Raw genomic sequence first — 12,544 nt, 5'->3', positions numbered from 1 at the left:
TATCCATTTAGAAGTCACTGTATTATCACGAAGTGGAGGTTGGCCTCATTCCTTTCCAGAACTGCACAATGCTCCATTGTGTGGGTCCATAATATAGTCCTCCTGTGCCCTCTTGATGGGTTTTGGATTGATTTCCAGTCTTCACAGCGAATGAACTTGAGTTTACAACTTATTGTAGTTTTGGCCAAGTTTATTTTGGGGATAGATTCTTAGAAGTAAGATTGCTGGGTCGAAGGGTGAATGCATCTGTAATGTCATTAGATACAACCAAATTACTGTTTGTGTCATTGTGCCTTCCCACCAGCAATAGTTAAGTTGTTCTGCATTTTTAAAGTACTGCTGTGAAATTCTGGAACTCAGAAATAAAGTTTGGGAGGTTTGAAAGTACCAGTTTGAGAGACAACACTTGTTATTCTTAACTCATTCCATACCTATGCCACCCATATCCCGTCAGCTCAGTTACCGTAGTTTCTACTGTGTGTGATTTTAAGCATCTGGCTTTGCTTTTTCCGTTGCTGTGTCTCAGTTGAGCCAGTATCTCAACCCTAATAGCCTCCCAGTTAATTTCGCTATCTTTAAGTCCTCTCTCGTCCCAACTCTGTAGAGCCATCAGATGAAGTTTCTAAAGCCTTCTTGATCATCGTAGCCTGAATGATTTATTTCGGAAGTTCTGAACCTGTGTTGCAGTTCTTGTCTGTACCTTAAATACAGCAGTATCGTGGACGCCACCTGACAGCTCTTCCAGTAGCTTCAGCTAAGTCTTTAAATGACATCTTCACCTATTTGTACATGTTGCAGGAGACTATGAGCCCCTCTGTTGGTAACACCTTAAATAAATAGCAGTTCTTAAAGTTTCTTTCCAGTAAAACAGCCAGCAATACTACTTTTCATGCTAAGACCCCTACATAAGGAGAACCTAGTCGTTTTCTTTTAGTGAGTGGACTAAATTTGACATGTAAAGGTTTATAGCTAGCATGCTTTAAAGCTCTTTTTTTCTTAACAGTTTTATTGAGGTATAATTTACACACCATAAAATTCAGTGATTTTTGGTAAAGTTACAGAGCTGTGCAGCCATCACCACAATCCACTTTTGGGGCACATCATCCCCTAAAGATCTCTTTGGCCTATTTGTAGTCACTTACCATTCCTACCCCAGCCAAACACTAATCTACTTCCTATCTCTGTAGTTGCCTGTTGAGTCGATTTCACATAATAAATGGAATCATGTAATAAGTGACCTTTTGCATCTGGCTCTCACTTAGCGTAATGTTTTTGAGGTTCATCTATGCTGTAGCATGTATCAGTCCTTTATTTTTTATGACATTCTGATTATCCACTCACCTGTTGGGCATTTATTTGGGTTGTTCCACTTTGGGGCTGTTAGAAGTAATGTGCTATGAACATATGTGGACAGGTCTTTGGGTGTGGACATAGGTTTTCTTGTTTAGGAGGTAGCTGCCTAGTAGAATTCATGGACATATGGTAAATATATGTTAGCTGAACCTGGTTTTTTAATGCCCTGGATGTCTAATCACTAACTTTAAGTAAAGACATAAACAAGGCAGTTTGAACAGTTCTGATACATTCAGGTCTTTGGAATGTGGCTTTGAATTGGTTGTTTGAGAAGCAGCAGGACCCATTTTCCATCTGGGCGTGCGTTTATGCTGCTTCCTCTTCATAGCCATGGGTTTAAATGTTTTGAGAGAAAGAACTCAGCTAATATCTTAGAAAGCCATGTGTTAGGATATTAATTGGAATTTTTTATATTTGTCATCTGTAATTGAACTTAATAATAATTGTTCTCTTAGTTCTCTGTAGAGATGAAACCTTTAAATTTCGCAAGTATAAATTTTGCAAGCATTGATCACGTAGGCTTACCCGAGGTCGTAAAGGCTGTGCACCCTCCCTGGTGTGCAGTAGAACCCTGATGGCTGATTCTTCCTTGACCTGTTGGTTTGCAGCCATTTGAACTTGCCATTGCACGTTCACATCATGGACCTTTCACTTCTGTTTTCACATGGTTCCTTTGGAAGCCACGTTGTAATCACAACCTGAAGAGTAAGTCTTGGTAACACACTTTTTAAGGAAGTGGGATAAGAACCACTACCTTCTGTGGAAATAGCTTGACAGGAAGACGGGGTGATGGAAAGAACCTGGCTTTGGGATTCAGATACTTGGTTCTGAATCCTTGCCATTTATTAGAGTGTCTTTGGGCAAATTATTTAACATCTGCGAGCCTGAGTTTCCTCATTGTAAGAAGTAGATAGTACCATGCAGAGAATATGTTATTTATTGTAAGGATTTGATGAAAGCATTAGAGCGCCTGTTGGCAGAGGCTAGCATTGTAGCCTGCCGTAAACGATAGGTCCTTTCGTGCACAATAACAAGGAGCAAGCGGTTGCACTTGATGGATGTTGTCTGGAGCTTGGTCATGGGTGTGGTAGAGTGTAGACGGTGCTCATGGAGTTCAGTCACTTAGCAGAATGAATGGCTCTTTGCATGTTAGAAATTAGGCTGGACAGCAGTGTAGAAAATGGATTGGAGTTGGAGTGGATGAAACTGGTGACAGTGACACCAGTGAAGAGACTTGTTAGCGACCCAGATGAGAGACAATACCTAGACTCTGGTGGTTGTGGTGGATACAAAGAGAAGTGGGTGTCTCCAAGATACAAAGAGAAGGAGGGAGAACCGGTGGAACTGACTTTACAGCAGGGGTAAGAACAGGGAGGAATCGAAGCTGACTTGTTACTACGAGAGGAGATGCAGAAGGGGGACTGGTTCTAAGGTAGACCAGTCACCAGGCCACGCATGCCCCTTACAGTGAAGTCTCGGTAGGAGCAGTGGGAGGAAGGGAGGGTGTATGTAGTCTGGAGAAACCGTGTGGTTGGAGAAGGTGGTGTTTTCGTCGCCTTCAGGATTTTAATTTGGGCAACCGAGGCATCTGTTGACTAAGGCGGGGAGAAAGGCAGAGAGGGAGGTGTTCAGTTTGGGGCACATGAGTTTGTGGCCTCCGTAAGATCCAGGGCAAGGAGAAGAGGAGGAGCCGCAGTCACAGGTGTACTGAGGGTCTCGCGGGCACCATCGTCCAGGCAGATCGGAGAGCGCCACGCCCACCCTGCTGCGGGTGCCAGTCCTACTCCTAAATTATTAAAGTAAAACCAGAAGTCTTATTAAATCTGGAACAGATTTTTCTGCAACATACACAGCGGAAGCTTTAGTTTCCTCGCTAGGCAGTGTTACCTAATCTCAGCTACATACTTCCCACCCAAGTTGGCTGAATCAGCCTTTTTCAGGTGTTGCGTTCATTTAAAACTTTAATGGAATTTAAGAATTTCTAATAGTATTTAGGAATTTCTCAGCTTGGGGCTCTCTCGTCTTGGTTCTAAATGTCATTGAATATCCTTTAACCTGGTAAATTGTTTTCTTTTGCATGTATCATCTAGATCATTCTACAGCATAACAGTACGTTCTAGGCATTTAGGTGAGAAGCATTCTGCGGCACATGCCAGCAGGCCCACTTCCCGCCTTCCAGAGAACACCCCCGGTGCTGGCACAGTGCCCTGCCGCCGTGCGTGCTGCTTTCCAGTCCCCTCCCTGCCCCACACCTGTCTCCTGAATCCCCCACCCCCATTCTCTTGCTTTTCTTTCTATTTTTACTTCATATATGTTGTATAGGTTTGTTGAATTTTTTGTTAAAATTTTATTATGGAAAATTGAGACTACAATATAATTGTCGTTCAGTTTTTTTCCCCCCTATAATATTTTAAAGAAAATCCCAGTTATCATATCATTTCACTCACAAGAGTATGTATCTAATAAGTATGGTGTTTTTTGTTTTTTTTTTTTTTTTAAACATAAGCACAGTGTAAGCACAGCGTGGCCAGTGCCATACTCAGATGTGTGTCGTGTGCTGATTGAAGTGTCTGCCCATCTTGCGAGGGATTGCTGGCCGCCTCCTCTCCCTCAGAAGTGCTCTTTTTTTTGAAATCTTATGTATTTAAGTGATATCATAGTATATTTATTCCTCTGTCATAATTTTACTCAGGAGTCTTTCTAAATTTCATCCATGTTGAAGTATGTAGCTGAAGTTGACTCAGTTTGTGTGTGGTCTGTTGTGTGACTATCCTAGGATTTATTTGTGAATTCTTCTGTTGGACGTGTGGGTCATTTCCAGTTTCTTATTGCCACTGTCCTCATAAAAGAGTGCAGTGAATGCCTGTACTTGCATGTTTCCTGGTGTACTTTCAAAAAGTTTCTCTAGCCTTAAATCGTTTGGTTGCTCTACATTTCATACTTTATTGTACCATACTACAAGTAAAGGCCAGAGTGCAACGCATACTTTCGACCAAGTCTTAGAAATAAGCAATTGCTTTGTTGAGAAATACCTAGGATCATTTAAATTTTAATCAGATTTAAAATGTTACCAGACTAGAAAAGCTCAATTTAAAATTGTCTTGTTTTTTTTTTAATAGTGAATTTTAACTGTTTTATTAGCTCTAATGCAGACTTTGTTTTTGGAAGATACTGTAACATTTTAATTTTTTTTATCTCTTGAAAAATCTTGTTTCTTCCTGTTACAACTCTGATTCTAATGATCTTAATGCTGGCTTTGCAACAGCATCTGCTAGATGTGTTTGGTCTTAATTTATAAAAATGGGGAAATATCAGGACTGCATTAATAGGCAGAAGTGGTATCTGGGTCTTTTAAATATCTAGAGTGAAATTGAGGCGGGAACACAGTTCTCTTATTACTTTAAAATTTATGAGTTCCTACCCTAGAGTAGAAATATATTTATGCTCATTAAAGTCTTAGGAATTTATATTCCTATCTGTTGTATAGTTAAGAATTCTTAGGAGAGTAATACACAGGAGAATGCACGAAGCTTGCCTGGTTAGCCGTGTGCAGAAATGCGTGGCCCTGCAGTGCAGTCCGAGGGCAAGGGCCCAGTCTTGTGAGTGGAGCCATCCTCCTGCAGCTTGGGGCTCGGAAGATATTCCACATTTCTGTCCCTCCTGACCCCTTCCAGTTTGATTTCTACCCTTAAAACCACAATGAACCTTTCATTGTTAAGATCACCAGTGACTTACATAAAACTAAGGCCAGAAGCTACATTTCAGAAATCATGATGATGAAAATAAGAGCTAGCATTTATGATATACTGTGGTGCCTCATTTAATCCTGACCCCCCAGAGATATTCAGTGATTTAGCCAGATCATTCTAAATGTAAATGGCATTGACCATTATGAGGTCCAGCCAACTGTGGCCTTTTCTTCCTTTGGTCTCCGGGATGGGGGTCCTCATTGTTTGGGGCTATAACTTTGCAAATACACGCTCTCTGGGTTCCCGCTTATCTAGTCAGTTTCTAAATGTTCCTCAGGACTCAGTTTCTGTCATTTCTCTGCTTTGCTCTGGTTCCAGCCTCAAGTAGTGCCTGTCAGAGATAAGCTGTCACAGCCCAGCTTCCTATGACAATTGCAAGTACTGCAGATAGCCTATGTCCAGAAGTGAACTACCTCCCACCAACCTGTTCCTCCTCTGACGTGTTCTGTCTTAGTCGATGGTTCCATAGTCCATTTCTCTTATAGCTACATGTAGGTATTTATCGTACACAGTCAAGTCAGTAAGAGAGAAACTCTTAGATGGCTGCTTGTCGCAGGATTATAACTGTTAAAAAGTGAACACCTGGAAGCTCTTAACCAGACACTAGTTTGACAAATGGTAGAATGTTACATAGCTCACAAAAACAGTGAGATGTAATTCATTTAATGAGGAGAGGTATATCTGGTTATTAAGTGAAAAAAGTTGCAGAACAGAGTGTAGTCGATCCTAAGAGTTAGTAATCAATAGGGATCAGCACAGTTTTATCTTTTCTTTTTTTTAAACTATGTTTCTTGAAACAGTTTGCTTGAAAAACCAGTCCTGATATATGTTCAGGGAAAAATACAGCCAAGTCACTTTGAAAGGGAGACACTTTCTGCTGTTTTTCTGATGGAAATTCCCGACACGTTCACTTTTTAAGGCCTCTGAAGTCTGTACCAAACAAAATAAAGTATTTAACGTCACCAACGCTAGCATTTCCCAGACTCCTTTCATGTTCTTGATGTTCCAGTTAGTGTTTAGAAGACTGTTACAGGCGCTCTTTTAAAACAACCCTTTCATTACTAGTGAAACTCTGAATTACTAATATCAAAAAGGATGTATTTTCAGGATTCTTGGAAGCTATTTCACACTTCTACTCAATGAAGGATCTTATGCACCTTTAGTCTTGAGAAATAGGCTGATTAATGCATCATTTGAATTGTTAGAAAGTCTGTTTAGTATTGATTAGATTGGAAGAACAGTCTTTTCTGTGAGACAAGTCCTTAAACGTAGACCCTCTCTTCTCCATTATACCTGCTTCTTTTGACTCTTTTATTCTATCGTCTTATTTTCCTGGGGGGAGATGAAAGTATAGTAGAATAGTGTGGTGTGCCTGTGTCGTCATTCAGGCTTCGCAAGCCAGCGACTAGTGAGAAGGTGCAGCCAGCTGGGCCACTGGTTCTCGGCTTTGGTTGGCTACATTTTGCCCCTTGGTTTCCTGTGTTTCCAAATGCCGAAGTGCCACATCTGCAGATTCTGTGTCTGAAAACGTCACTGTTATTCATCAGTGCACGTGACCACAGTTGGCAACCCTGTGACGTCAAGGGTTTCGAAAACTGCCTAATGTCCTAAGTATATATTTTAGTTTTTTTCTTTCTTTTTTTTTTTTTAAATATCTATTGGCTTTTTGGACCTCCTAAGTTGTTTGGCTACATGGTATGATTTATTAAGAAAATATTTTTACCCCTTAACTAAAAAATAATATGAACCTTTCTGACTTTTCGTGAAGTTCACTTAAGATTATTGATAGTTTTTGATGGCCTGCTTATGAGATGGAGGTTATACAGTTTGTAAAGTAGTATATTTCTGAAAATTCAACATTGACTGATGTGCCAGTCTTTTTTGGGCACCTTTATTGTATCTTATTACTCCAAGCAGTTTTACAATCAGTTTAATTCATCAAACTTTGAGTAATGCATGAGCAGCTTACAGCCCCCACCCCCGAGGTGGAACACTCCATCACCAGAGCACCTTGCGTCCACTGGGACATTGGAGATACGGAGGTGCCCCGCGCCGGTGCCCCTTCAGGGACGCGCTGGGTTCCCTGCGTGCGGAATGTGGTCAGCAGACGGCCTCCCGCTGCCTCGGCTGCAGAGCCACCTGCCTGTGCCCAGGGCTGAGCCGGAGCACAAGGGCCTGGCTCTGCAGCCTGAGAGCGACGAGCCAGCAGCCCTCGCTGCAGAGAGCAGGGGGCGGGTGTGTGCTTGCTTTTAACATTTCCTTTTACACTTAGTTTAGTTTCACATTTAATTTAGTTTTACACTTAGTTTTAGATTTCTTTGCTGTAATATTAGTGATAAATCTTTGAGTATATAAATGTGTGGCTCTCCAGACAGTATTAAAAAGATAAGATTTCCTCTTTAAACTCAAGTAGATAAGGACATGTGAATTTTTGAGACCCTCAGATTAGCTGTGTAAGAATTTTGGATACTCAGTCGGGACAATTCGAATAAGGGAATAATGGGTAGTTTGAAAGAGGAAACAATAAAGCACATAAAAGCAGGAGTAGTAGAATATTTTGCTAATTTTCCAGCATATCTGCATATAAGCTGAGGTGTGCTATGGCAGTAAATTGCCATGCATGGAACTGTATACAGTGTGTGTAACAGGTTTGACATTTTAACGTGAAAAGGTTATATTTGCTCTCTTAGAGTATCAGTGAGTCCTGACAGACTGAGATTTCTAACTTGAACCAGAAGTGCAACATGAGGAAGAAAGAACAAGGAAAGAGCATACTGGTGCTGATGCTGAGCTAGGACGGGGAGAAAAGTCCACATGACCATTTCCTTTGATGTGTTTTAACTGTGTATGGAGAGGGTGTTGGTATGATAAGTGGTATCTTAATTCTTTTGGTTCTTCTGATACTTGCAGTGTTCTTAGTTTTTTGTTTTATGCCAGACGTAAAAAATTTAGCTTTCTTAAATCTCAAAGTATTTGAATAGATTTAATATTGATACAGTTAAGACTGGTTTGTGAGCTCTTTCAGACTACCAGCTCTTTGAATTGGAGCTGTTTGAGATTCTAAAAGTACATAATTGGTGAGCCTTGCTTTTTCCTGTGGCTCTTTTAGTGTTTTCCCTGGTTATTGACACTTTAAAGTGAAAGAACCTAAAATTCAGACTGAGGTATCAGAGAATACTAGCCTGAGAAAGCAGAGCTCTGGCTTGCGGTCCACTTTCTAGCATTGTGATCTTGATCAGATTTGATTGCTTCTTTAAATCAGTTTCTTCATCTATAAAAGAAAGGGCCAGACTGTCTTTAAGGTTCACCTTTAATTGTCTATGACTGTAATGGCTCTTAGGAGCAAATACTTTTGGTGCACAAATGCATAGCACATAAAGTTTCCAGTTTACGAGTAGGTTATGTACCAAAAATTTATGGGTTAGCTTCTCAGAAAGATGCTTTATTTCATGGTAGTAGTATTATGAAAGTAGACCATATCTGATTACAAAACCAGAACCTAGGATAGTGCATGGCACATGGTGGTTCCCTACTAAATATTTGTTAAATATTAATGGTCACTAAATTTCTGTGACTCTCATAAGTCTCTTTAAACAATGTTAAAATATGTATATGTTTGCAGTAACCAGGATAACAAAACATTACTAAATTAAATAGCAAGAAATAAATTTTAGTCTAAATTCTGTTGTTTGAAAGAAAAAAGTTTAGAAGAAACAATATAGAATTTTATGGAGATTCTTGGGGGATTTGGGGCAAGTTCAGATGCTCAAGTAGCACTGGTATTTCATTATTTCTAAATCCTTTAAAAACATATAGCTTTTCAATTCCTTAATTTATTCTTTCATTTATTCATGCAAAACACCGATTCAGCTAGGTGCCGGACTCTGAGCTAGTTTACAAGATACTGTGGTGAGCAGACAAGATGGCCTCTGTGCCCAGGGATCCTTCTCAGCCGTGGAGTGAGACATGGCATGGAATTATACCCTGGACCAAGCTAAGAAGGGAAAGCCCATGAACTGGGCAACCCTGGACCTCATCTGGGGGCTCCCCAATGAGTGGGGAACCTGGCTGGAAAACAGCTTGTTGAGGAAGGAGAGGAACTGTCCAGGGAGAAGCAGCAGCAAACGCAAAGGTCCTCAGGCATGGCGAGGGGGCTGGCAAGGTGAGAACGGGGGAAGTCTGCATGGCCGTGCCCAGGGGAACGGAGGGCAGAGGTTTGGAAGGCAGGTGGAAAGAGAGGGAAGATCTGATGTAGAGATTTCTCTGCTTCGGACTACCTTGCTCCCCATTGCTCATAGGGTGACAGTCAGATATACAATTTCAGATTCAACTGTTGTATGAAGACCAGATGGGGAAGTTAAATAAATATTGGGAAGTAAGGGAGTCTAGTTTAGACTACCTGAAACAGTGGTCCAGGTAGGAGACACTGTTGATGATTACTGGAAGAGGGTGAGTGGGTTCAAAATGACCTTGAAAGTTAAAATCAATAGCACTTGAATGTGAAATATGAGGGATGAAGCATTAGAATATTCCCAGGTGTCTGATTAGTGGGTACAAGCAGTTGCCACTTTACTAAGATGGACAACACTGGAGAATGGAGTTTGGGGGCAGATCCTGAGTTCAGTTTTAGACCTGATGGCCTTGAGACATCAGGAGATGTGACTGAGGAACTTGGATGTGTAGACAGGCCTGGAGTTCAGAGAAGAAATCTGGGCTAGAGAGTTTAAGTGATAATCTCCCCTTAGGGGAAAATTAAATAAGTGGTGGGGAAAAGAGTGTAGGTTTAAATACATGACGCTATCAGACGGTGCCACCAACCCAAAATACCCTGCAATTATCAGGTGGGGTGTTGGTAGAGCTTCCCAAGGTAGATGAAAAGAAAATCAGATCGAAATTATATTTAAGAAATCTTTGCAGACTGGTTATTAGTTTCCTTAAAACGTGAGGGAATTTTTTTTCCACTTCACCCACATATTTTGGTGGGGGGCGGGGGGAATGAATGGATTTTCAAGAGGAAAAAGTGGAGGAAGAGAGGCAGGGAGTAGAAAGTAAATACAAATATAAGCTGTTTTGCTAATTGTCTTACAACCACAACATGAGTTCAGAGAAAGCCCTGAACAAAACAACACAAAGGTTCAAGATCAAGGTTTTCCTTCAGGCAAGGCTGAAGGTTTCAGTCTCTGGTGTTTGGAATTTAGGCTGCAGTCCTTGTTTTTGGGTGGATCACTGGGTGTGTAGCACTGTCCATGATTTTAACTAGATTTGAAAAGAAGAATGGCCACTCGGCCCAGGTAGGAATAGATTAAGTGTTTGCTTTCATGCGTCCTGTAACGGCCGAAGTTCCTCCCCACACTGCAGTGCCAAGTGGGGCTGTGCTTCTTGTCAACCTCCTCCTCAGTATGGGCCACAGCATCTCCTCTGCGTTGTAGTTCTCCAATGCCCGAGTGGCACATCCGTTGAGTCCTGTTGCATCTCCTCCGACGTAGCGGCGTTTTTGATCACTACCTTTGCCTTTCGGTCGCACAGAGTCGCATTGGAGCATAAGCTGGCCGGCTATCGTGGTCTCCTGCGGGAGGGGCTGGCGAGGCTCAGACCCAGCGAGAGATGCCGTGGGTGCCAAAGCCATGGTGTATCTCGAGGGAACTCTGGGTTAGACATTTCTGTTTTCCATAGTTGAAGCTGCCCATTTGAATGTATGAGATAAAATACTTTCAGTATCAGGGATGGCATTGTGGCTTCATAAAATGGTAGGTTTCATAGATTAGATGATAAATATTAGAGATGATTTAGGTTTCAGTAGTTCAGACTTAATCCACAAGCATGACCTACTTAATAGTGCCTTAGTTTACTGAGAGGCGTAGTGCCATTGAGGATGCAGGATGCACTGAATACTTGCTGGGTACCTTAGACTTGATTGGCAGGCCTTGACAACCCGTTCTGACTGTTCTCAGGTTACTGTTTGCCTCCCAATAACATTTATTTTATGGCACCATTAAAATAATTCAGTATTTCTTAATTTCACACTAGAAATACTTGTTTTAAAACCTCCACATTATGATGTGATATACATAGACGATCCTTAAAGTATGTCTGTAATATTGCATATTGAGAAGTACTCACTTAATACAGTATTGTATAACTCAGGCCCTTTACGGATCCAAGATCCTAAAACATTATAAATTGTATTTTGCAGTAGCTTCATACACTTAGAAATGCTTACTATTTGTTAAGCATTTACTGTGGGTTAAATATTTTATATACATTATCTTAAATAAACCACAACTACGTAGGAAAATGATTTGTTCTCATTTTACAGACTAGGAAGTTGAGGCCTAGAGAAGTGAGACGTTAAGTAACTCACCCAAGACCACGTACTCAGTAGCTGTGGGGCTGAGCTGCAAACCCAGGTCTCTGAATTCACAGCATTTTAAATTTTGCTAATTCTTGACAAATTCCCTTCTAAAAAGGGAGCGACCATTTCCCGTCACCTTTAGACTCACCAACATTGGCCAAGTGCTAAGTGAAAAATTATTAAAATTCACAGATATCCAGTGAGATTGAATGTTTTTTCCTATTTATTAGCTATTTGTGTTTTTCTGGGAGTTTCCTTTGCCCTTTGAGTTTATCTTTCTGTTATGCAGGTCGAGTAATATAGTTGAAGTTTTGATACTTTTTTATAAGACAAAAGCAACGTGCTTGTTCTGCTTATGCAAGCTTTAGCCCAGGTTTTCTCATGAGCACTGATCATCCTGATGATTCTGAACTAAGTGTCTAAGTAGGCATATTTCTACACACAGATCATGAGTGTGTTTCCACATTGACAAGGTGACAGGTACCTGCTAATGCTTGCAGAGCAAGTATGTCTATCAATGTGACTGTACAGTACCCTGTTATCCACCCCAGGATGTTGAGAAAGAATTAATTAATTTCCTTTATTTCATCTTTAGGTTTGCCTGCAATGAAAGTTCGTTCTCTACAGCTAAAGGACATCCTTTCTGAGCTGCTGTGAATAAATTTGGAATGATACTGTATATTTTCATCTAATGGAGAATTAGCTATACCTTGAAAAAGGATTGCTGCACTGGACAACTTCAGACTATTGCTCACAATGTCATCAAACAGGAGTCAGAATCCCCATGGACTGAAGCAGATTGGCCTTGACCAGATCTGGGACGACCTCAGAGCTGGAATCCAGCAGGTGTACACCAGACAGAGCATGGCGAAATCCAGATACATGGAACTCTACACGTATCCTACTGCTCAAGCTGAGATTGATTTGCTTCAAGTTCGATTATTTACTAGTATGATCTGTGAATTTATAGAAATTTTACATCATGTTTTCTCTTTCCAGTTCATCCTGTGATGTAATCAACAAGTTCTTTTTCAGCTTTAAAAATTAAGTCATTTACTCTTTTTAAGTTTTTTAAACAGAGGTGAAATTG

General features: G+C 40.8%; 1 protein-coding gene and 1 pseudogene across 1 annotated transcript in view; one reads left to right on the top strand and one right to left on the bottom strand.

The window, feature by feature from the left end:
• The window catches only part of CUL1 (cullin 1), an 81,821-nt gene that overhangs the window by 18,174 nt on the left and 51,103 nt on the right, over positions 1-12,544 (top strand). The window contains exon 2 of the mRNA XM_015596181.2: positions 12,050-12,350. Within this exon, the coding sequence (XP_015451667.1) occupies positions 12,211-12,350 (140 nt within the window). The 5' untranslated portion in view covers positions 12,050-12,210. The remainder of the gene's footprint in view (positions 1-12,049; positions 12,351-12,544) is intronic.
• LOC102894778 lies at positions 9,281-11,608 on the bottom strand (annotated as a pseudogene).

The sequence above is a fragment of the Pteropus alecto genome, unplaced genomic scaffold (assembly GCF_000325575.1).
Source record: "Pteropus alecto unplaced genomic scaffold, ASM32557v1 scaffold48, whole genome shotgun sequence".
NCBI lineage: Eukaryota > Metazoa > Chordata > Mammalia > Chiroptera > Pteropodidae > Pteropus > Pteropus alecto.
The sequence above is the reverse complement of the archived record's forward strand: the minus strand, read 5'-3'. Positions and strand labels throughout refer to the sequence as shown.